At 47.7% G+C, this 24,000-nt stretch overlaps 1 protein-coding gene and 1 pseudogene across 1 annotated transcript in view; both read left to right on the forward strand.

Annotated features, from left to right (window-relative positions):
• LOC147693195 (NACHT, LRR and PYD domains-containing protein 12-like) overlaps positions 1-24,000 on the forward strand; it is a 1,166,314-nt gene that overhangs the window by 978,758 nt on the left and 163,556 nt on the right. Inside the window, exons 12-14 of the mRNA XM_086933618.1 lie at positions 971-1,144; positions 20,575-20,748; positions 22,893-23,032. Coding sequence (XP_086789744.1) covers positions 971-1,144; positions 20,575-20,748; positions 22,893-22,992 — 448 coding nt within the window. The 3' untranslated portion in view covers positions 22,993-23,032. The remainder of the gene's footprint in view (positions 1-970; positions 1,145-20,574; positions 20,749-22,892; positions 23,033-24,000) is intronic.
• On the forward strand, positions 12,406-14,684 carry LOC147693200 (uncharacterized; annotated as a pseudogene).

A 24,000-nucleotide genomic window follows, 5' to 3' on the forward strand; every position in this document is an offset into this window, starting at 1 on the left:
TGGACAGACAAACTTCTCTGACAGCCCCACAGACGCATGCGGGTAGCTCGGGCAGGCATGCGCATTAAAAAGACAAATACTGTGTTTATTACCAAATATCAGCGTCTCCAGTGACGTGTACAAGCATCAAGACAGGCGCGAGAAACAATATCCGAGACAGGAACTTTGGTGAACCTTTTTTACAGTCCGTACAAAATAACATTTCATAGTAATTCCATAACAACCCCGAGGTCGGTGATTGGATGAAAACAGAACCCACCTGCGGTGAAGAGCGATGACCCTTGACCTCAAATCTGCTATTTTGGGTCAGAAGTTTATCAGCGCAGCCGAGCTACGGAAAGCACCTCTATAGGGTAAGACCTAGAGGAGGTAAATGAATACTCACCCAGGAGCCAACATTACGAGTTAAACATTGACAACGAGGAGTGCTTTTGTAATCTAATTACATATCTAAAGAGGGATTACTCACCCCCTCCTGGCAAATTCACACTCGTGCTGTGAATCCCTTATCTTATGTCAGCACTCCAAAATATGAACCCCTGAAAAGTATCCAATATGTGATGTTGGTCTATTTCTCAATATACTATTTTATTTTGTGAATAAACACCTCGTCCCACAGGGACCTATGACGAAACATCTCTCTGTGTGCATCACACCCCGTGTAAATATACTAATGGCTGCAATAACTGCTAAAGTTGTAAGTTGACCAATCACACCGCAGGACAGGGTCTCCAGCATAAAACACGCATTAATATATTTATTAATATGTCCATTTAGCTCCGCCTCTGCCAGTGTGAGAACTTCCCTCGTGAGACTCCTTTATAAACAGTGCGTGGTCAGATGTGTAAGGTGGGATGTGTCACTAGAGGGGAGTAAGTCAAGGACGGGAAGGAAATGAAGATAAACTGAAGCTGTGACGCCCCTGTCTGTGCTCTGCTTTACTCCTCTCCGTGTCTCTTCTCTCCTGCAGGTTGGAGGAGTGCTCCCTCACCGATTCATGCTGCGGAGACCTCGCCTCTGTCCTGGAAACAAACACATCTCTCACAGAGCTCGAGCTGCGCGGCAATAAAGAGCTGCGAGACGCTGGAGTGAAGAAGTTGTGTGAAGGCCTAAAACATCCAAACTGCAAACTACTGACACTGAGGTACAGAGCTGAGCAGTGCTTATCACGTCATTGAATGAATGAATGAATGAATGAATGAATGAATGAAAAATGTATTGTTCAGTTACTAAAAACTTATAATCAAAACAACATTATACAATTCTTCTTACATTTCATACATTATCAAGACCACTTAATTAAAAGAAACTTTTCATCAATGTATAAAACCAAATATAAATAAAACCCTCCTCATTGTCCACAGTTAAGCAATTTCTTCTCCACTATTTCTATAAACTTCAAAAGTCTACCCGTAAATTGCAAGCTTCCTCCTTGTAAACTGGCTATGACTGCTTGCCGGCATGTTCGTATAATTTGACTATTAAAGTCCGATCTTAGCAGCCTCCTACGTTCCTCTATTAGTGCAGGGCATCTACAGATGTTATGACAAATGTCTTCCCTCTTGTAATAACAGAGGCGACACACCCTTTCACTACTCATCAATTTCCATGTAGGGGCGTCTCCAAGAAATTGGCTATTTCCAAATCGGAGATTCATCAGCTTCAGCTTTGCCCTTTGGCTATTTGAGTCTCCTAAATATCTTTGGGGTTTTAGCATACCGTAAGAAGCAATAACTGTCCATGCACGGGATCTCTTTGCCAGTACTGCTTTATCCCATAAAGACGACAATTTTTTGCTGTACCCATTTATAATTGTATTAAAAGCCACCTGGGAAAGAGGTAAGGCCCATAGTTGTTCCACATTGAACGTATCTATCGCCAGTTTGAAATATTCATGGGCCTGCTTGTGTTTATTATCGCATATTGCCTCCCAAACCACTGTCATAAGTGTGGAATTATTATCCCTTCTAATTTTGTGGGAGAATTTTAAATAAGCTCCTAAGCTATTTAGGTTCTGTCGTTTAAGTCCGAACTCAAGTCGGATTTGTGCCGGTGAAGAATGTCGCGGAAGATTAAACAGGCGTCGATAGGTCCCTGTCTCTAGCTTATCTATGGTGTTGTCAGCACAACCTCTTAAGGTCTCTACTCCATATGCAAGAGTTGGCACATGTTTAACTGACATAATTTGTAATAGTTGGTTAAGGGGAAGCCCTTTTAAGTTATTATGAAGTTTGGAAAATGCAGCGATTAATGAGTTGTTTCTTCTCTGTAGTGCAGCGCACTGGTTTTTACCCGTGCCCCTAGCATCTATTATAACACCCAGATATCTATATTCAGTAACCGATTCTAATACAGTCCCCTCCATTCTCAATTTTGGTCTTACAGCCAACCCTCTAGTCTCCAGCATTGTTTTTGTCTTTTTCGAGTTAATCTTTAGACCATGAGTGGAGGCGTACTCTGCACTTTCATTAATTAATCTCTGCAGACCCACCTTGGTATAGCTTATTAAAACAATATCATCGGCATAAAGTAAATGTGAAACATTAAAACCTGCAACAGTCGGAGAGTGAGAATTAATTTCACTAAGCCTTGATGAAATCCCAGCTAAATACAAGTTAAATAAGGTTGGGGCCAAAACACACCCCGGCTTCAGCCCGTCCCTTATCACCATGTTTTTGGACAAAACTGTGCCTTGGCCCAACCTTACTCTCGTCCAAGTATTAGTATATAGCAATTGTATCGCTCTCAACAAACTCGGAGAGATTCCATTTTCGTTAACTTGTTCCAACGCATATTTCTGTGCACTGTGTCAAAAGCTGAGCTAAAATCAATAAAACATAAGTAAAGGTTCATCTTACGGCTTCTGGCCATTTCCATTATAAGAACCAGCATTTGAATACTAATAATCGTCCCCATGCCTTTAATAAACCCTGTTTGGTTTTTTGGGAGTACATTACTGGCAGCAACCCAATCCGTCAGTTCTGTTAGCAGACACTTAGCAAAAAACTTTGCTTCGCAATCCATTAAAGCTATAAGTCTATAGTTAGCAGGATCCGAGACTTGACCAGCTTTGTAAATCGGACCCAAAACTGAGCCCCTCCATTTGTCTGGGACTTCTTCCTTCCATAAAACATTATTGAACAAGTTTGACAAGGTCTTTGCCCAATATTGTGGATTTTCTTTAAATAGTGCTTGAGGGAGGCCATTTGGCCCTGGTGCACTACTCCGTCTGCTGGAACTTATCATTTTTGTCCACTGTATCATTTGCTGGGTGTTTTTCCTTTCATTATCATTGACCCTTGTATTTTCTACTGAATTTACTTCTGTTGGCTTTATCGTATTTCTGGTGTAACCTGTCATTGATCCCAAATGCTTCTCCCAGACTTCTTCCGATGTATTTGTAATCAGTTGTTGTTGTTTCCCACCATTGCCTTGATTGACCTGCCTCCAAAATTCACGTGCATCTTTATGTTTTGCTGCATAATTCATTTTACACCAGAACAGATCAAGCTCAGTTTCTGTTTGTATCCATACTTCTTTTTTATAGAGTGACCTCAGTTTTGGTAATATCGTACTCCTGACATTAGAGGATGGTCCATTTCTAAGGACCCTCAGCGCATTGTTCAATTTCCTTTTCGCCATCTTAAGTTGAACAGTCATTTTTTTGGGAAGAGCTGTAGCCGATGTTACGATGCCTTTTGAACGCACAGCATTTTCCTCCACTAGATTAGTTATGAACTGCTCCCAGAGGGTCAATGGGTTTTGATCTATTCTATTTAACTCTTCCTCCCACTGGTCTCTTGCGTGCTGTTCGATCTTTTGTGTAATATTTACAGTCCAGTTTATCCTTCTATAGGTCAGACCCATAGGTTCCCCCAACTCAACGGCGCTTTGTTCGTGTCGGGTAATATGAAGATTGAGGCTGATCATTTGTGGTTGGTGATCACTTCCCAGTCTATTTCCCAGATTATAGCTTATTATTGATGGGTATAATGGGAGAGACACTAAAGTGTAATCAATAACAGCTTTGGATTGTGCCGTAAAATGGGTCGCCTGAGCTGGGATGTCCGGATCCACTTGGCCATTCAAAACTCGAAGGCCATAATGCTCCAGGTTAATCACTGTATCTTTACCCATTTTGTCTAATCGTTGTTTAGTTGCATCAATTGCCGGGATATGCCAAAGTGATCAATCTCCTCCAATATTTGATCCCTAGGCGCCCCATGGAAGACATTCATATTGAAATCCCCTGTCGAGATTATCCAAGAGACTGGATTCATCGTGCTTAATGTTATTAATAGGCTCAGTATTATCTCTATTGTTTCTTTTTTTTTGCTGCCAAGAGGATGAATGTATACATTTATTATCATCAAAGAAGGGATCTTAGTTCCTGTGCTAACTGGCCAGACCTTCATTGCTTGAATGTTTGAATGGTTGACTTCCCCTTCTTCGATCTTTAAGGCCATTGAAACATATATGGCCAAACCTCCTGCTGCTCGCCCCTTCAATTTTGCTTTAATTGCTGGTTTATTATAGCATAAGTATGCTGGTAACTTAATTTCCGCTTTTGCCCATGTTTCAAGAAAGAGGATTATCTGATATCTTCCAATGTATATTAGGAATTCATGATTGTCCACTTTTCTTGCCAAACCCTCTATGTTCCGTGAGCAGATGCCTATATTTACTGCCAGACCCTCTAATTTCAATACACGGATGTCACCTTTATTTTTGTGGTTAGCGAGACGTTTATATCCTGTCATTCTCTTACACCTTTGTCTGTCCTGACATTCAAGGCACTCGGCAGCCAGGACCAGTCCGACTTTAAGTAAAGAGTTTTGCTCTCCTTGGCTTCAGTGTAGTTATCAGCCTGAAGGATAATATTGTCCCTTAAAGGGGTAATTAAGCTACTCCTTGCCCCTTTCAAGATCGTCATTGTACCCAATTGCTGATTTTTATTGCCCATTTGTGGACTTTTTGTTAGTTTCTGTCTTCCCCTATCACCTTCTTCATTGACCCTCTTAAGCTGTTTGTCTCCCCCCTTCGGTTTTAGAAGCTGTGGAAAGGGTTCCTCCTTTTCTCTTATCATCTCAATACCCCATGTTTCAAATTTCTCTTTTTCCGCCCATAGTTGATCCGCTACCTCAGCAGTCGTCCATGTGATCATTGTCGCTTCCTCACCTCCCCGCGACGGGTTACTTACAAATGTAACTGCTTATCACGTCATTGATTTCTAAGTATACATCGTAGGTGGGGCTTGCACATATATGCTATAATGTTGTGGAAAAGGCACATCCATTCCACAACAATACAATGTGTGCAATAAGAGAGGTCTGTGAAGGGGGTATAAGTTTGAGAAGTGAGTTTGGACCAAGCCCCTCTAATGACACAGAAGGATAGACTTTTAAGCTAGTTTTTTTTCAGGTATTTGGACTAAAATGTCAACAACGGCGCAGATCTGCCCATAACTGCCTGGGCACCTTCTCCCACTAGACGCTCCGCCCTCGATGCAAGCTCTCACCCTGTCAGTCACCCTGTAAGTTTTGTGCTTCACAGGAGGCTTGTCCCCAGTGTCCACATCATGGACGCACCAATCAGTGACACTGGGAGTCAGTGAGAACAGATCAGAGAATTGCAGTTTTCGTTTTTGGGCTTCTGGGCACCTTTCCCATCTCAACTAAGGGTCCAGGACTGGTGGGACACGACTTGAGAGTACAGGACTCACTCAGGCGGGGTTCATGTGTGGATTCAAGATGGTGGAAGCCTCTTGGGTCTCTGTGGCTCTGAGCAGGAGGCCTGCAATCTACCCTTAGTGTCACTCTGGTCGTCCTGGGTGCAGGTGAAGAGGCTGTGGATTAACAGCAGGGCTGGCCTCTGCGGGCTCAAAGCAGTCCTTATATGCACAGCGAGGCAGTCTTGCAGAGTGTGCAGCAGGTCAGAGCAGCAGGCAGTCCTCTGGTAGTCCTTCCGCAGGTCCAGAAACTGAGCTGAAGAGTGGGGCTGAGGGTCCATAGAGAGGAGTCTGTCCGTAGAGAGGAGTCTGACCGTAGAGAGGAGTCTGACCGTAGAGAGGAGTCTGACCGTAGAGAGGAGTCTGTCCATAGAGAGGAGTCTGACCGTAGAGAGGAGTCTGTCCGTAGAGAGGGGTCTGTCCATAGAGAGGGGTCTGACCGTAGAGAGAAGTCTGTCCATAGAGAGGAGTCTGTCCATAGAGAGGAGTCTGTCCATAGAGAGGAGTCTGTCCATAGAGAGGAGTCTGTCCAGAGAGAGGAGTCTGTCCATAGAGAGGGGTCTGTCCATAGAGAGGAGTCTGTCCGTAGAGAGGAGTCTGTCCGTAGAGAGGAGTCTGTCCGTAGAGAGGAGTCTGTCCGTAGAGAGGAGTCTGTCCGTAGAGAGGAGTCTGTCCGTAGAGAGGAGTCTGTCCGTAGAGAGGAGTCTGTCCGTAGAGAGGAGTCTGTCCGTAGAGAGGTGTCTGTCCGTAGAGGGGAGTCTATCCATAGAGAGGAGTCTGTCCATAGAGAGGAGTCTGTCCATAGAGAGGAGTCTGTCCATAGAGAGGGTCTGACCGTAGAGAGGAGTCTGACCGTAGAGAGGAGTCTGTCCGTAGAGAGGAGTCTGTCCGTAGAGAGGAGTCTGACCGTAGGAAGGGGTCTGTCCATAGAGAGGAGTCTGTCCATAGAGAGGGTCTGTCTGTAGGGAGGAGTTGGTTGATGGAGAGGGGTCTGTCCATAGTTAGGAGTCTGTCCCTAGGGAGGAATTTGTCTCTGGATAGAGAGGTTTGTTCATTGAGCGTCGCCTGTCCATAGAGAGAGGTTTCTCAATAGAGATGAGTCTGTCGATATAGAGGGGTTTTTCAATAGGGAGGTGTCTATCCATAGAAAGGGGTCTGTCTGTAGAGATGAGATTGTTTCTAGAGTGGAGTCTGTCCATCGATAAGCGTCTCTTCTTAGATGGGAGTGCGTTTATAAAAAGGAGTCTGTCCATAGAGCCGAGTCTGTCCGTACCTCCTACGTACAGACATACCCCTCTCTATGGACAAAGTCCTCTGTATGAACAGAGTCCTCCCTAAGGACAGAGTCCTCAGTCTTTCCATAGACAGGAGTATGTTGGAGTCTGTCCGTAGAGAGGAGTCTCAACATAGAAAGGGGTCTCTCGATAGGGAGGAGTCTGTCCTAACGAGGGTCTGTCTGTAGGTGGGAGTCTGTTCATAGTGAGGAGTCTGTCCGAAGAGGATATTTTATACAGTGATATAAATGCCAACAATATTTCCTCCTGATATTTTTGTGCTCACCAATATAAGTATAGGATATTTTTGAAATCGATATTTATGTCACAATATTTTATATTTCAATATTCAATTCTATATGTTTGTATCACTATATTTCCAGAGGCGATATTTGGTCAGCGATGGAACTCGAGTGTGTTGCTTGTATTTGAAGGACACGGCATACGTCACTAACAGATATATTTTTATCTCTTAGGAGACACCTGTGCATGGGGGGGGGTGGGATACTGTGCAAACTTTCACCAATCGAGCGCGATATCTGTCCGCGGTCACATCCTGCGCCATTTCACAGCTCCTGGGAAATGAAACACCAGTATTTGTAAAGTGCACAGCAACCTCCAGAGAGGTGTCCCGGCGCTGGGGACCGTTTGGAAGGTTAAGCGAGCTATTGCCCAGAGTCACACGGTGCTGGGCTGACCTGCCACCGGCACCAGGCATCGAACCGTGAACCCCGTAGTCCAAAGTCAGGCACGCTGGCCGCTGCGCCACACCTCTTCCTTGGAGAGCAAGACGTCCTACAGAGGCAGAACTAGTTCATGCTACCATTCACCGGACAGCCAGCAATGCCCCCCCATGTGAGCCACTGCCCCCCTGCATCCATAGCACAGCGCTACCACTGTCCTCCCGCCCCCACTTCATCCGCAGTCTCTCTCAGCACCCTGTCGCACAGCTGCCCTACGTCTGCAGGTGGCCCCCCTGAACACTACAACCTCTGCTGTCTGCCCCCCACTGCTGCTGAGGAGCTGATACTTCTTTTCTGTAGGAGCGCATCACAGAGCCCGTAGGAGGGACAGATGTGCGCAAGAGCACCCAGCCGTCGGGGAAGCGCTGGGAATAGTTCTGTGTTCCTGCTCCTCTGCCTTTACAGCCCCTCCCACGGCTGCAGGGCCCCTGAAAGCACACAGCGTTGAAATGAATGGCTGCAGGTTACCCAAAGAACTCGGACAGGTGCATTAACCCACTGAGCTACCTCACACGGTTTCTGTCATGAATGTTGCACTCGGATCTCAACAGCAGGTGGGAACAGTTTGCACCCCCACTTCCTGGAAGTGTCACAAGCGACCACGAGCAAGGGTCGCACTTACATTCTGAGAGTCACTACACAAGGAGGAGGGATAATATTTTTGTGTCGAAGGAACCTGCTGGAAGCTCTGATGGGGTCACATGTGTTGAGGCACTTCTCAAGAACACCTTCCTCCCATTACGGCCTTTCCCCCTCGAGCCTCCCGGCCTCACTCGCTTGTATTTAAGTGTACCGTGATATCAGGAGCCGGGCCAATCATAGGTCTTCCATTAGAAGCCTCCACTCGGTTGAACAAACCTTGCTCGCATCTTCGACAGGGAAATTAAAGCTGAGAACGAGAGGGTCTGTCTCAAATGTAGCGCCTTGAAGCGCTGAACAGATGGGAGTGAAGAGGGGCAGGGACAAGGACCTCAATAGATGGAGGCAACAAGCCCACTATCATGGGTAACATTTGAAGGGAGAATTTGTTGATTCTCAAAACTGATCAGATCTTTCTTTATAATCTGAACCTTTTGTCTCTGGAGATAAGTTCGCCCTTCGCTGAATGAATCACAAACCTAGAAACTGAATTATCTGAGTCAGACTCAAAGACTTGGGCCCGATTTAAATGTTGGCAATGAGCATTCTCAGTTGTGACGTTGAGTTCTCACCGCCAAAATTACGGCTGAACGCTGAACTTAAAAGCGGGCCGACCACAGTTTGACCCCAGTGGAGACGTGTCTGTCTCAACTGTGGACAAACAAACTTCTATGACGGCCCCACAGACGCATGCGTGTACCACGGGCAGGCATGCGCATTAAAAAGACAAAGACAGAGGGCCCGATTCACAGAACTAACTTAAGACAAAATCCTAAACTTACCACTTTTGGTATTCACAGAAGTTAGGATTTTTGTAGGAAGGTGGCTACCTGACTATGGTTACCCCAGATTTTTTGCCCTGTGTTTAGCTGTTTTTTTGACTTAGTTGACCTGGTTCCCTGCTAATCAGGGCCCCAGGCCATCTGCTCTCTCTGTAAAATGGATTCCATGTACCCTAGGTGCATATCTAAATTGAAAATGGACTCCTTGTCAGCCCCTGTATAATGCACTATAGGTGCCCAGGGCATAGGAGCCACCAAGGCCTACCAGGGGCTGCAGCATATCTTTTGCCACCCCTGGCTGGTTCTTAAATTGACACAACTGGCTGATCACTCAGCTGGGGTAAGGTGGTGTAATCACCCGTTACTTAGATGTAGTATACCTATATCTAAACCTATATCTGGACACATATTAACCTGTGAGCCACTCCTATGGAAGGCCTCATCAATCCTGGAGGCAGAGTGCGTGGTTTAATGTGAGATGGAGCTCTAGCATGAGCTGAGCCTGTCTGCAGCTGTCGGGAACACAGGACCTTACAGGAGGAAGGTCCTTCTCCTACCTGGCCGCCAAGACCTGGAACTCCCTCCCTCCCGACCTGCGCCTGACCCAAGACCACCTCTCCTTCAGGAAGAAGCTGAAGACCTGGCTGTTCGAGCAGTAGCGGCACCCCCCCCCCCCCAGCGCCTTGAGACCCTACGGGTATGTAGCGCGCTTTATAAGTGTCAATGATTGATTGATTGAACAACTCCCTAAGCTGTTTCAGGATAATGCCATACCATATACTCTTAAGTGCCTTATAATCCTCGCGGTTATGTAGCAACTCTGGTTTGGCTTTATCAAAACATGTTGTGTAAGGTGTCATACGATTTGGAATACTATCCCCTCGCCAGTTCTGGCGACGGGGATAGCATTCCACCCCTCTAGAGGGTTAAGACATGTTACTTTACTTAAATGCGGTTAATTTCTAAAAGGACCTTAGATCCACAAAATGGATGCCTCTGCCACAGACAAGAGTCTGACCCCCTGAAGCTGACCGAAACTCAGCCAAATGGGGCCTGGACAAAGGGTTTCCTGTCGCAGGGGGGTGTTACCACCCTCCAGACAGGAGATAGTGGATTGTAGCAGGGAGGTTTGAAAGAAACCAGACACTGCTGGGGGCGCACAAGGCTGCCCCTTGCATAATCCGGCCAAACCGGTTCTGGGGCACTCCAGCCCTCGTGCCAGGGCAGCCTGGATCAAAGGAAGGGGGTGTATCCACCCACTTCCTGGGTCCCACCCATAGGAGGGGACCTAGCAGGTACTCCAGCCCCCAAAATTAGTATAAGACTGGGAGCAGTGCCAATGCACTTTAGATTATCCTGAAGAAACATAAGAAACGAAATTCTGGACCCTTCGACATCCTACTCGATGTAGAAGCCCGAAGAATCTCCCTTGTGGTCAAGGAGTGACCACCCTGTGCAAACAGGCACCATCCAGCCATCAACATCTGCTTTGTCGCAGTTCCCGCCGGAACTCGAGCGACAGAGATCGACGAGACCAAGCTTGCCTGCCTTCCAACAGCCCGATCCACAGTCCCTGCAGAGCTGAGACCCGTGGAGGCGACCGGAAGCGTGGGGCACGCCATCTTGAATTGACCACGAGACGCTGACCGTGCAGCCCACGAGTGACCCTCGAAGCTGTACACCGGGGTTTGAGAAGCCCCAACCCTGAGCCACTCTTGCACCGAAGTTCAGCCCTCCACACTCGACGAGTGCTGCGTGGGGCCCTTCTGCTCCATTTGGCTCAATGCGTTGGCCCGGTCACTTGCCAGCCGGCTAGTGGCCCCTGTACCGACGAAACTTTGAAATTCGACCTGTGAATCTGGTTGCTCCAGATCTGCACCAGCTCCCCTGAAAAGGAGCCCCCACTCTGACCCCCCTGGTTCGAGTGAGAAGCAATCTCCCGGTTCCGCGTGAATTGCTCTTGCCAAGTGTTGTTTGCTCCAAACTTGAAGCCGACTGCTCCGACGGTGAGAGCCCTTGTGGGACAGATCGTGACCCGCTCCTGGACGTCGCAGATGCCCCAGAGCCCACGTGACAGCGGAGAGAAGCTCCTCGACGACCACCTGATTGCGCCCGACATTGCCTGGTTCCGTCCTGGTTCCACCCTGGTCACTGCTGAGTGACCCAGACTCTGTCCCCTCTGCTTTCAGGTACTTTTCGACTCGAGTCCACCCTTGGACTCCACCGGACACTTCTCTTTCACCCCGCCTGCAGCCCTTTCAGCTTTAAGCACCAAGAGCCTGCGTGACGAAACCCGACTCAACTTCGACCCTGTGCACCCACTTCCTGTGGGTGAGGTAACTTTGCTCCGCCGGTGTTCCCACACTGGTACACATCTCTAGGGTCTGTGTTTTAAGTTTTGTTCCTCTAGGTTCAGCGGAAGTGTCCTTAAACTTTAACTTTACAACTTTTACGCACCATTGTTTAACATTGGTGCATGCGTGCGCTTTCCGCACTGCTCCCGAATCCCGTGGGCCTCTCCCGACTTCAGCATTGCTTGTCCCGACTGCTCCCAGCGATTCCCTAGGCCCTAGGCCTAACCACTGTTCGATTGGTATCTCTTATACCACTTGTTTAGTATATGGTTTGAGTGGCCCCCCGCCCTCATCCATAATTGTGCAACTTTGTATGTTTAAACTGTGCTTTTGATTTAACGCTTGTGCCCCTTTATTCATAAAGAATACTGGGGATTGTTTTTAGTAATAAATACATATATTTTTATAATATATACTTGTGTGGTGTCCTTTCATTTGATATTACAGGATTGTATGTGGTAATACAGCTCGCTTAACACGACCTCTTAAGTTAAGCCTTTAGGCTGCTTAGTCCATGCTACCCCTAGGATAGCTTGTCTAATAAGGTTGACTTACAACCAGACACCATAAGGGATTGTTTGGTCTGATAATCGGTGGTTCCAGAATTGGAAACATCACCTATCAGGCCAACTTCTCACATTGGTGAGCAGCGGTGCGGATTTGAGCTTGCTGTTGTTTTACCATTGCAATCTTTTTATCAAATTGAAAGATCACATCAAGTACCTCTAGGTACATATAAATCAAAAGCTTAGCATATTAAGTTCTACTGAACTTAGTAGTTGTAGATTAAAGGGATTAGCACACCCTGACTACAACTCACTAGCAAGGTACAGTAGGAAAACACTTAGTGTAGGTAAGTGCACCACTTACACCTCACTAGCAGTCATGTCTGACACAGGAAAAGCCTCAGGGTCTGCTCCTGTGACAGTTGACCTTACCAAGGCAACTTCCAGCTATGACAAGTTAACCCGAAAGGACTTGATTGCCTTGTGCATATCAAGAGGGTTAAAAAGGGGCAGAAGTCCCACCTGTCCTATCCTGATAGCCATTCTAGAGCAGGATGACTTAGAGAAGGGAAATGAAGCTCCCTTAGAATCAGGAGATGGAGTGAACCCCCCTTTAACTGATACCCCTCCAGAGGAAGGAGAAGAGGAGGAAGAAGAGGAGGAGGAGGACTCAGATGTAGAGGACCCAGAAGATCAGGATCAGAGGGGTAGCCAGGTCCAAGTTGCCAGGCTTAACCAGGCCAACTTAGACCTACTGGGAAATGGAGAGGCCCAGCACCTCCCCAGATCCTACCATGTCATTCTCCCAGGCAACATAAGAGTGAGATCTCCCTCAGGGGACTCTCATATTTCTAGTGCCTCAAAAGAATCTCAGAGAGGCATGACTGCTTCTCAGAAGATAGAGCATAGGGCCAGAATGAGGGCTGTCAAACTCCAGATAGAGAGGGAGGAGGTAGCCTTGGCTCAAGCTAGACTTGCCTTGGCAAGAGAGCAGAAATTGAGTGGCTTAGATGCCACTGGTGGCAGCAATATTCCTAAAGAGAAACCCAGGTCCTATGATAGTAGAAACCTGACAAAGATTGTGCCCCCCTACAAGGAAGGGGATGACATCCAAAAGGGGATAACTGCTCTTGAGAGAGCCTGCATGGTACAGCAGGTTCCTGAGAAACAGTGGGCAGCAATCTTATGGTACTCCTTTTCAGAGAAAGGGAGAGATAAGCTCCTCACTGTTAGACATGAGGATGCAAACAATTACAAAGTCCCGAAGAGTGGCCTAATAGATGGGGTTGGCTTAACCACTGAAGAGTACAGGTTGAAGTTCAGAGACACCCAGAAGACACAGACTCAGGACTGGACTGATTTTGTTGATTGTGCAACTAAGGCTCTGGAGGGTTGGCTACATGGCAGCAAAGTACATGACTTTACAGGATTGTATAATTTGATTATGAGGGAGCAGATCCTAAGTAATTGTCAGAACCAGCTCTTACACCAGCACCTGGTGGACTCTGATCTGACCTCTCCCCAAGAATTGGGAAAGAAGGCAGACAAGTGGGTCAGAACCAGGATTAGGCCTAAGAATCAGGACAGTAACCAGAAGAAGGAGTCTACCAAGCCTCAAGATAAGGGTGGGGATAAAAATAAAGAAAAGACTTCCCCAGGGCCCCAACACTCCAAGAATGGGGGTGGGTCCCAAGACACTTCTTCAACAGAGAAAAAGCCTTATTGTCATGTCTGTAAACAGGTTGGGCATTACAAAACAGACAACTGTTGTCCCAAGAATGGCAATAAAGAAAATATACCTCCAAAGCCAGCTCCAAAACCTCCTGTTACTGTCAGCAGTAATCCCCCAGGAAGTGGGAGCACACCCAGGAATCTGGGTGGGTTTACTTTTGGAGCTCAGGTGGACCCTGGCCTATCCAGGTCCCCATCACCCAATGATCTTGCTTATGAGACTGGCATGGGGTTTGCCAACTTCTCTGATTGCCCAAATACCTTGAGCAAGTATAGACAAGAGCCCATCATCAATGGTTTGAAAGTTGAAGCTTTTAGAGACACAGGGGCTAGCATCACCATGGTGGCTGATGGTATAGTCCCCTCTAAGCAACTTTTACCTGGTGCCACATACCAGGTAACAAACATTGATGGCATCAAAACAAATCATCCCATGGCAGTAGTAAGTCTCAGCTGGGGAGGTGTCATTGGCCCAAAGAGAGTGGCAGTGTCATCAAACTTGCCTGTGGACTGTCTACTTGGTAATGATTTGGAAATCTCAGCCTGGGCTGAGGTTGAACAGGAAACCCATTCTAGGATGGTAAATTCCAATGGAAAGTTTAGTGGGGCTGTAATGGCTACAGCCCCAATTCAAGATGTCCTTCCTGAAAAGGTTGGTAGGGCTGAGCAACTCTCTGCCCCATCTTTAGCAAAAGCTCTTCCTGAACAGAATAGCAAAGCTGTTATGATAACAGCAGAAACCCAAACTGAGTCTCCTCCTGAAAAGGTTGGTGGGGCTGTGATGGCCACAGCCCAAACTCAAACTGATATGTGTGTGGTGAAGCCTGAAATGATGGATAACTCCACCCAAACTGAGAGCACAGAGGAGGACGAGAAATCTCCCCCTCACCAGACTTTAGAACAGGATCAGCCTCCTCAGGGAACTGATCTTACCCCTGATGAAGGAACTGCCCCAGAGGTGGTTGGGCCTAGCCTAACAGAGCCTCTGATGTCAGTGGACCCTTCTCAGGTGGGACCCAGTCTGGAGCAGGTAACCTGCCCCTCTCTACCTTGCCTTAGTCAGCCCAGGGCTGCAGAGGACGAGAAGGACAGTGAGACCCAGAGGGCCCCCTGTCAAATAAAGCACCCCCATCAACAGATTAGGGGCACCAAAACTAGTAGCCCTAGTGAGGTGAAAACTTTAAAAACTCCTGAGGGAGCCCCCTTAAAAACAGTTAGGGACCTCCCACAGATAGATTCTGTTGGGCACAGCCAAACCTGGGACCCAAAGGGCCCAAACCTGAACTGTCCCTCCAGCAAGCCAAACAGAGGGACCCAGCCTCCAGCTTTAGGTAGCCAGAGGTTGACCCTGAGAGCACAGTGCAACTCAGTTAAAGAAAGAAAGGCACCCATGGTGGAAGATAATTGGAGGAAGCTGAGCCCTAAATTAGTGGAGCCTCACTTCAATACTCCATATCCAAACCAGCCTTTAACTTTGCATAAACACACCCAAGGTAGTGATTCCCTATGGTGGAGACCCTCTGATAACCCAAGGGTGAGGGACTGCTTAGTGGACCATGAGACAGGGGGTACCCATGCTAGTGCAGGTACTTCCTTATATGGCCACTCAGGCAATATAGGCTTACCTGGCCAAGGATAGCCTTATCTCCTTTCGTTTGGGGCGGGGTTGTGTAGGAAGGTGGCTACCTGACTATGGTTACCCCAGATTTTTTTTGCCTGTGTTTAGCTGGTTTTTTGACTTAGTTGACCTGGTTCCCTGCTAATCAGGGCCCCAGGCCATCTGCTCTCTCTGTAAAATGGATTCCATGTACCCTAGGTACATACCACAATTGGAAATGGACTCCTTGTCAGCCCCTGTATAATGCACTATAGGTGCCCAGGGCATAGGAGCCACCAAGGCCTACCAGGGGCTGCAGCATATCTTTTGCCACCCCTGGCTGGTTCTTAAATTGACACAACTGGCTGATCACTCAGCTGGGGTAAGGTGGTGTAATCACCCGTTACTTAGATATAGTATACCTATATCTAAACCTATATCTGGACACATATTAACCTGTGAGCCACTCCTATGGAAGGCCTCATCAATCCTGGAGGCAGAGTGCGTGGTTTAATGTGAGATGGAGCTCTAGCATGAGCTGAGCCTGTCTGCAGCTGTCGGGAACAACTCCCTAAGCTGTTTCAGGATAATGCCATACCATATACTCTTAAGTGCCTTATAATCCTCGCGGTTATATAGCAACTCTGGTTTAGATTTATCAAAACATGTCGTGTAAGGTGTCATACGATTTGGAATACTATCCCCTCGCCAGTTCTGGCGACGGGGATAGCATTCCACCCCTCTAGAGGGGTAAGACATGTTACTTTACTTAAATGCGGTTAATTTCTAAAAGGACCTTAGATCCACAAAATGGATGCCTCTGCCACAGACAAGAGTCTGACCCCCTGAAGCTGACCGAAACTCAGCCAAATGGGGCCTGGACAAAGGGTTTCCTGTCGCAGGGGGGTGTTACCACCCTCCAGACAGGAGATAGTGGATTGTAGCAGGGAGGTTTGAAAGAAACCAGACACTGCTGGGGGCGCACAAGGCTGCCCCTTGCATAATCCGGCCAAACCGGTTCTGGGGCACTCCAGCCCTCGTGCCAGGGCGGCCTGGATCAAAGGAAGGGGGTGTATTCACCCACTTCCTGGGTCCCACCCATAGGAGGGGACCTAGCAGGTAATCCAGCCCCCAAAATTAGTATACGACTGGGAGCAGTGCCAATGCACTTTAGATTATCCTGAAGAAACATAAGAAACGAAATTCTGGACCCTTCGACATCCTACTCGACGTAGAAGCCCGAAGAATCTCCCTTGTGGTCAAGGAGTGACCACCCTGTGCAAACAGGCACCATCCAGCCATCGACGTCTGCTTTGTCGCAGTTCCCGCCGGAACTCGAGCGACAGAGATCGACGAGACTAAGCTTGCCTGCCTTCCAACAGCCCGATCCACAGTCCCTGCAGAGCTGAGACCCGTGGAGGCGACCGGAAGCGTGGGGCACGCCATCTTGAATTGACCACGAGACGCTGACCGTGCAGCCCACGAGTGACCCTCGAAGCTGTACACCAGGGTTTGAGAAGCCCCAACCCTGAGCCACTCTTGCACCGAAGTTCAGCCCTCCACACTCGACGAGTGCTGCGTGGGGCCCTTCTGCTCCATTTGGCTTAACGCGTTGGCCCGGTCACTTGCCAGCCGGCTAGTGGCCCCTGTACCGACGAAACTTTGAAATTCGACCTGTGAATCTGGTTGCTCCAGATCTGCACCAGCTCCCCTGAAAAGGAGCCCCCACTCTGACCCTCCTGGTTTGAGTGAGAAGCAATCTCCCGGTTCCACGTGGATTGCTCTTGCCAAGTGTTGTTTGCTCCAAACTTGAAGCCGACTGCGCCAACGGTGAGAGCCCTTGTGGGACAGATCGTGACCCGCTCCTGGACGTCGCAGATACCCCAGAGCCCACGTGACAGTGGAGAGAAGCTCCTCGACGACCACCTGATTGCGCCCGACATTGCCTGGTTCTGTCCTGGTTCCACCCTGGTCACTGCTGAGTGACCCAGACTCTGTCCCCTCTGCTTTCAGGTACTTTTCGACTCGAGTCCACCCTTGGACTCCACCGGACACTTCTCTTTCACCCCGCCTGCAGCCCTTTCAGCTTCAAGCACCAAGAGCCTGCGTGACGAAACCCGACTCAACTTCGACCCTGTGCACCCACTTCCTGTGGGTGAGGTAACTTTGCTCCGCCGGTGTTCCCACACTGGTACACATCTCTAGGGTCTGTGTCTTAAGTTTTGCTCCTCTAGGTTCAGCGGAAGTAACATTGGTGCATGTGTGCGCTTTCTGCACTGCTCCCGAATCCCGTGGGCCTCTCCCGACTTCAGCATTGCTTGTCCCGACTGCTCCCAGCGATTCCCTAGGCCCTAGGCCTAACCACTGTTCGATTGGTATCTCTTATACCACTTGTTTAGTATATGGTCTGAGTGGCCCCTCGCCCTCATCCGTAATTGTGCAACTTTGTATGTTTAAACTGTGCTTTTGATTTAACGCTTGTGCCCCTTTATTCATAAAGAATACTGGGGATTGTTTTTAGTAATAAATACATATATTTTTATAATTGTGAGAAGGGACCAGGCGGGACTCCATGCAGGGTCGGACTACGGGACCCAGACTTACCTGCACCAACAGGACGAGATACTAAAAACACCATCACACAGGAATCACGAACGGCGGTCCATGTCTCTCCTCTCTTTCCGCAGCGAGGGACAAGGTCGAGAGGAGGAGCTACAGAGCGGGAACGAGTAAAAACGGACGCAACCCCGGAAGAGGGGTCACCGTACGTCGAGGAGGCGGGACCTGGGACGAACCACGAGGAAGACGCCGAATCTCGGAGCCGGGAGCCGGAGCTGAACGCCGAGAGTCAAGACAGCGTTGCTGAGCGTGAGGAAGAGGCGGGGGGAGGCCGAAGACCGCTGGACTGAGGAGTGGTGGTGTCCCCCGGAGGAGGCTGGAGAGCGTGCCGTGACTCAGGAGAGTTACGGCGGGGCCGGTGAGTAAACTGGCACCGCCCGCAACTGGCCTGTGTTGCGGGTGGTGGGCGGTGTTGTGTATGTCGTGGGTGGAGGGGGGAATGGATTAAGGGGAACGCGTTGCACTCTGGTGGTGCACTCTGGTTGTTTATCAAAGGAGGAATACGTAAAAGTGGCACACTGGTAGTCACTCTTGGAAAGAGCACGTAAAAGTGGCACACTGGTAGACACTCTGGGAAATAGCACGTGAAAGCGGCACACTGGTGATTTTATCGTTTATCTTGGGAGAGTACTTGGTCTATGGCTATTCCCTAATTCTTATCTCACCCTGGCGTCTCCCTTCTCCTACCTCTTCCCGAACCTTCACATCTCGAACCTTTGGGCACAACCTAGCACCATCCCATTTGTCGTGCACTACCTCCGGGTGTAAGGACAAGGGCTACTTTTGAACAGATCATCTGACGGCCCCTTTTTCTCTTTCCCTCTCGGTACCTCCGGGTAAAACCAACACCACGGAGCCCTCATCGCCCGAGGAAATCTATCATCTGGCAGACGAGGAAGAAACCACTCGGAGTATCACGGCCAATCCTGTCAACCTTGAAGAAACAATTGCCGAGGGAGGAATTGCGGACCCAGTTGTGAAACCTAAAACATTAAAGACTGATAATAAAAGTGCTCTTCGACAATATATTCAGCCTCCGCGTCTGTATATCCGACCTGCCCTCCCACAATAATATATACTTGTGTGGTGTCCTTTCATTTGATATTACAGGATTGTATGTGGTAAAACAGCTCGCTTAACACGACCTCTTAAGTTAAGCCTTTAGGCTGCTTAGTCCATGCTACCCCTAGGATAGCTTGTCTAACAAGGTTGACTTACAACCAGACACCATAAGGGATTGTTTGGTCTGATACCAGGTGGTTCCAGAATTGGAAACATCATCTATCAGGCCAACTTCTCACAATTTTGTCTTAAGTTTGTCTTAAGACAGACTTAAGACAAACTTAAGACAAAATCCTAAGTTCTGTGAATACCAAAAGTAGTAAGTTTAGAATTTTGTCTTAAGTTAGTTCTGTGAATCGGCCCCTGTGTTTATTACCAAATATCAGCGTCTCCAGTGACACGTACAAGCATCAAGACAGGAATGAAAAACAATATCCGTGACAGGAACTTGAGTGAAAAAATGTTACATTCCGTAGAAAACAATCTTTCATAGTATTTTCATAACAATCCCGAGGTCGGGTGATTGTATGAAAACAGAACCCACCTGCGGTGAAGAGCGATGACCCTTGACCTCAAATCCGCTACTTTGGGTCAGAAGTTTATCAGCGCAGCCGAGCTAGGAAAGCACCACTATAGGGTCAGACCCAGTGGAGATAAAAGAATACTTACCCAGGAGCCAACATTACGAGTTAAACATTGACAACGAGGAGTGCTTATGTAATCTAATTACATACCTAAAGAGGGATTACTCACCCATCCTGGCAAATTCACACTTGTGCTGTCTATCCCTTATCTTATGTCGGCACTCCAAAATATGAACACCTGAAAAGTATCCAAAATGTGATGTTGGAGTATTTCTCAATATACTATTTTATTTTGTGAATAAACACCTCGTCCCACACGGGTACTGACTGTGTTGTGGGTCCTGGCCAGTAGTATAACAAGGGTACTGACTGTGTGGTGGGCCCTGGCCAGTAGTATAACAAGGGTACTGACTGTGTTGTGGGCCCTGGCCAGTAGTATAACAAGGGTACTGACTGTGTTGTGGGCCTGCCCAGGAGTATAACAAGGGTACTGACTGTGTCGTGGGCCCTGGCCAGTAGTATAACAAGGGTACTGACTGTGTTGTGGGCCTGCGCAGGAGTATAACAAGGGTACTGACTGTGTCGTGGGCCCTGGCCAGTAGTATAACAAGGGTACTGAATGTCCTTTATGCTCGCGTGACGCCGTGCACGGCGCATCACAGGAGGAGGAGATTTCGCAATACACAAATGGCGTTTTTCTTATGGAGCTTCACTCTAGTTTCTATCTATATATGAAGATTTATGTGGCAATAAATATACATTCCTTACTACTTTGTGGTAACGTGATGGCTGTTATTTCTATTGAGCCCTGCCGCCCTAATGAAGAAACTGCCCCTGGGTGTATCCCTAGAAGGGAGTAAGTCAAGGGCGGGAAGGAAATGAAGATAAAACTGAAGCTGTGACGCCCCTGTCTGTGCTCTGCTTTACTCCTCTCCATATCTCTTCTGTCCGGCAGGTTGGAGCGCTGCTCCCTCACCGGTTCATGCTGTGAAGACCTCGCCTCTGTCCTGGAAACAAACACATCTCTCACAGAGCTCGACCTTGGCTACAATGAAGAGCTGAGAGACGCTGGAGTGAAGAAGTTGTGCGAAGGCCTAAAACATCCAAACTGCAAACTACAGACCCTGAGGTACAGAGCGGAGCAGTTCTTATCACGTCATTGATATAAAAATATACATCGTAGGTGGGGCTCACACATAGATTATACAATGATGTGGAAAAGGCGCATCCATTCCATTACATTAAAATGAAATGTGTGCAATAAGTGAGGGTTGTGAAGGGGGGTATCCAAGTCCGAGAAGTGAGTGTGGAACAACCCTCTTTAATGGCGCAGAAGGGCACATTTTAAATCTTGTTTTTCAGGTATTTGGAGTAAAATGCCAACAACGGCGCAGAGCTGCCCATAAGTAGTATATGGTCAGGGGCGTAACTTGAAGGGGGTGTGAGGCGGGGGAAGACCCTTAATGATTCCTTAAAGTCCGGTCTCATCCTCTTGACAGCCCAATGACAGCTGCTCGTCGCTGAAAGTGTGAGATACCCCCTAGTGTGTGTGTGTGCCTGTGTGCCTGTGTATTTGTGTGTGCATCTGTGTGTGTATTTGTGTGTGTGTCTGTGTGTGTGAGTGTGTCTGTGTCGCTCTGTGTATGGGTGTGTGTGTGTGTCTGCGTGAGTGTATGTGTGTGTCTGTGTGTGTGTGTACCTGTGTGTGTTTCTGTGTCTGTGAGGCAGTGTGTGTGTGTGTGTGTGTTTGTCTGTGTTTGTCTGTGTACCTGTGTGTGTGTACCTGTGTGTGTGTACCTGTGTGTGTGTGTGTGTACCTGTGTGTGAGTGTGTGTACCTGTGTGTGTGTACCTGTGTGTGTGTCTGTTTGTGACTGGGTGGCATGTAGGCTGCAAGCGCAGCGGTTGAGCCATTAATTTGCCAGCTTGTGCGGCGGGCCCCCGACAGTCAGTGTGTAGGTTTGTGAGACAGAATATAAACATATAACGTTCACTCCCAGCTTTCCTGCGTGAGCAGATTGTGTGATCCTGAGCGATAATGTCAATGTTCCATTCGTAAGGTGAGGCTAACAATGGGTTCATTATCTTTAGGATACTACATCGGAGATTCATTGAAGAAAACATATCTTTGTAAAGGTGCAACCCGATTCAAAAATATGTCTGCACACCTGGAATTTCTCTGTTTAAATGCATTTTGCTGAGATTCCATATGTTTTGCTTTCTTTAGATTGAACTAAAAGTAAATATATAGACCAAGGTTCTCTAAGTGACTTTCCACCTGGTCTCCACAAACTTTTTACTTTCTAATTAAAAGCAGAAATATAGTGACTTAGGTTTCTAATTGAATATAAAACTTGGCGCCACTGAATATTAATCATTGTATCCTGACGTGAGAGTGAGCGCTGAACCAAGAGAGTCTATGTTCACAAAAAATTCTTTAAAAAAATCATTGTATTCTATCTTTTGCTTTTAGAGGTATTGTCTGATTTTTAGGAATTATATAAAGAGCTGTGAATTATGAATGAGTCTAAAGAAGGTGGCAGGAAAATGACATAGATTCACCGAAACGCTGCGTCGACACATTGTTCTGAATTAACTTTGTTATTTGACACAATTCATTGACACATTGTTCCGTAGGATATTGTTCTGGGACACAATCTTTTCTATGTTTGCAAAATTAATGTGATAACTAGATAAGTATATTGTTTCATATTTGGAATAATATGCATTGTGATAATCAGGTGTATTGTAATAATGGTTTTTAACAATTTTTAAAATTAAAAGAAAAAGTTATCTTTTCGTATTGTATGCAATAAAAATGATTTTCTTCAAATAGACTTGTTAGACATCGAGGCGTTGGGTTGTGTGACCTGGTTCAGTGTATACGACTCGAGGTCAGTGGCACCAAAGGGAATCTTGCTTTTTCTGAGCTATAACCGCCTGGTCCCTTTTGGCTTATCTGGGGTAACTCTCTCTTTTTTGAGGGGTGTGATCCTAAGCGACGCCTTTACTGCACTGACCCTCCTTTTCTTTCATCATCACATCTAAGAGCGCCTTGAAGCGCATCAGTCAGCGCTGCACCAGGCACGGGTTTGATTGAGCGGCGCGTCCTGGGGGAGGGGGGGATCTGGACATGACACAGGGACACAGGGGCTCCTCTGCAGGGTGTGTGCCCAGAGGTGGCCCTCGGGGAGGGCAGGACTTAGAGTTTGTATGAAACCCCCATGGGTGAGTTATCCCGGGTCTGACCGATGCACCTGCTTTTCCTCCACAGCCTGGGGGGTGAGAAGCTCTCACATGACACCCCTGCAGACCTGGGAGAAGCTCTTCAGGAGGCGCTGTCACGGGGGAAACTCAAACTCTACTCAGACTGAGAGGCTTCAGTGACTGAGGCCTCTAGAACTGAACACCAAGGTGAGATTCCTGTGTCTGTCCTGGGAAGAGGGGTTCTCATGAGTTTACAGTTCACTTCAGACCCAGTGGAAAATCAACAATAAAGGAATTCATAACATACTGATAAATATTATTCCATTGTTCTTCTCGTCCCTCAAAATAAATGTTTTTAAATTACACTTAAATATATTAAATTACAGAGATTGTGAGTGCTTGTGGTCAAAACTGTGGACTCTGTCCATAGAGAGGAGTCTGTCCATAGAGATGAGTCTGTCCATAGAGAGGAGTCTGTCCATAGAGAGGAGTCTGTCCATAGAGAGGAGTCTATCCATAGAGAGGAGTCTGTCCACAGGGAGGAGTCTGTCCATAGAGAGGAGTCTGTCCATAGAGATGAGTCTGTCCATAGAGAGGAGTCTGTTCATAGAGAGGAGTCTGTCCATAGGGAGGAGTCTGTCCACAGGGAGGAGTCTGTCCATAGAGAGGAGTCTGTCCATAGAGAGGAGTCTGTCCACCGAAAGGAATCTGTCCACAGGGAGGGGTCTGTCCACAGAGAGGAGTCTGTCCGTAGAGAGATGTCTGTCCATAGAGAGGGGTCTGTCCATAGAGAGGGGTCTGTCCTCAGAGAGGAGTCTGTCCATAGAGAGGAGTCTGACCATAGAGAAGAATCTGTTCATAGAGAGGAGTCTGTCCATAGAGAGGAGTCTGTCCATAGAGAGGAGTCTGTCCATAGAGAGGAGTCTGACCATAGAGAAGAATCTGTTCATAGAGAGGAGTCTGACCATAGAGAAGAGTCTGTCCATAGAGAGGAGTCTGTCCAGAGAGAGGAGTCTGTCCATAGAGAGGGGTCTGTCCATAGAGAGGAGTCTGTCCATAGAGAGGAGTCTGTCCGTAGAGAGGAGTCTGTCCGTAGAGAGGGGTCTGTCCGTAGAGAGGGGTCTGTCCGTAGAGAGGGGTCTGTCCGTAGAGAGGGGTCTGTCCATAGAGGAGTC

Source organism: Lissotriton vulgaris, chromosome 8, assembly GCF_964263255.1.
Source record: "Lissotriton vulgaris chromosome 8, aLisVul1.2, whole genome shotgun sequence".
Lineage (NCBI taxonomy): Eukaryota > Metazoa > Chordata > Amphibia > Caudata > Salamandridae > Lissotriton > Lissotriton vulgaris.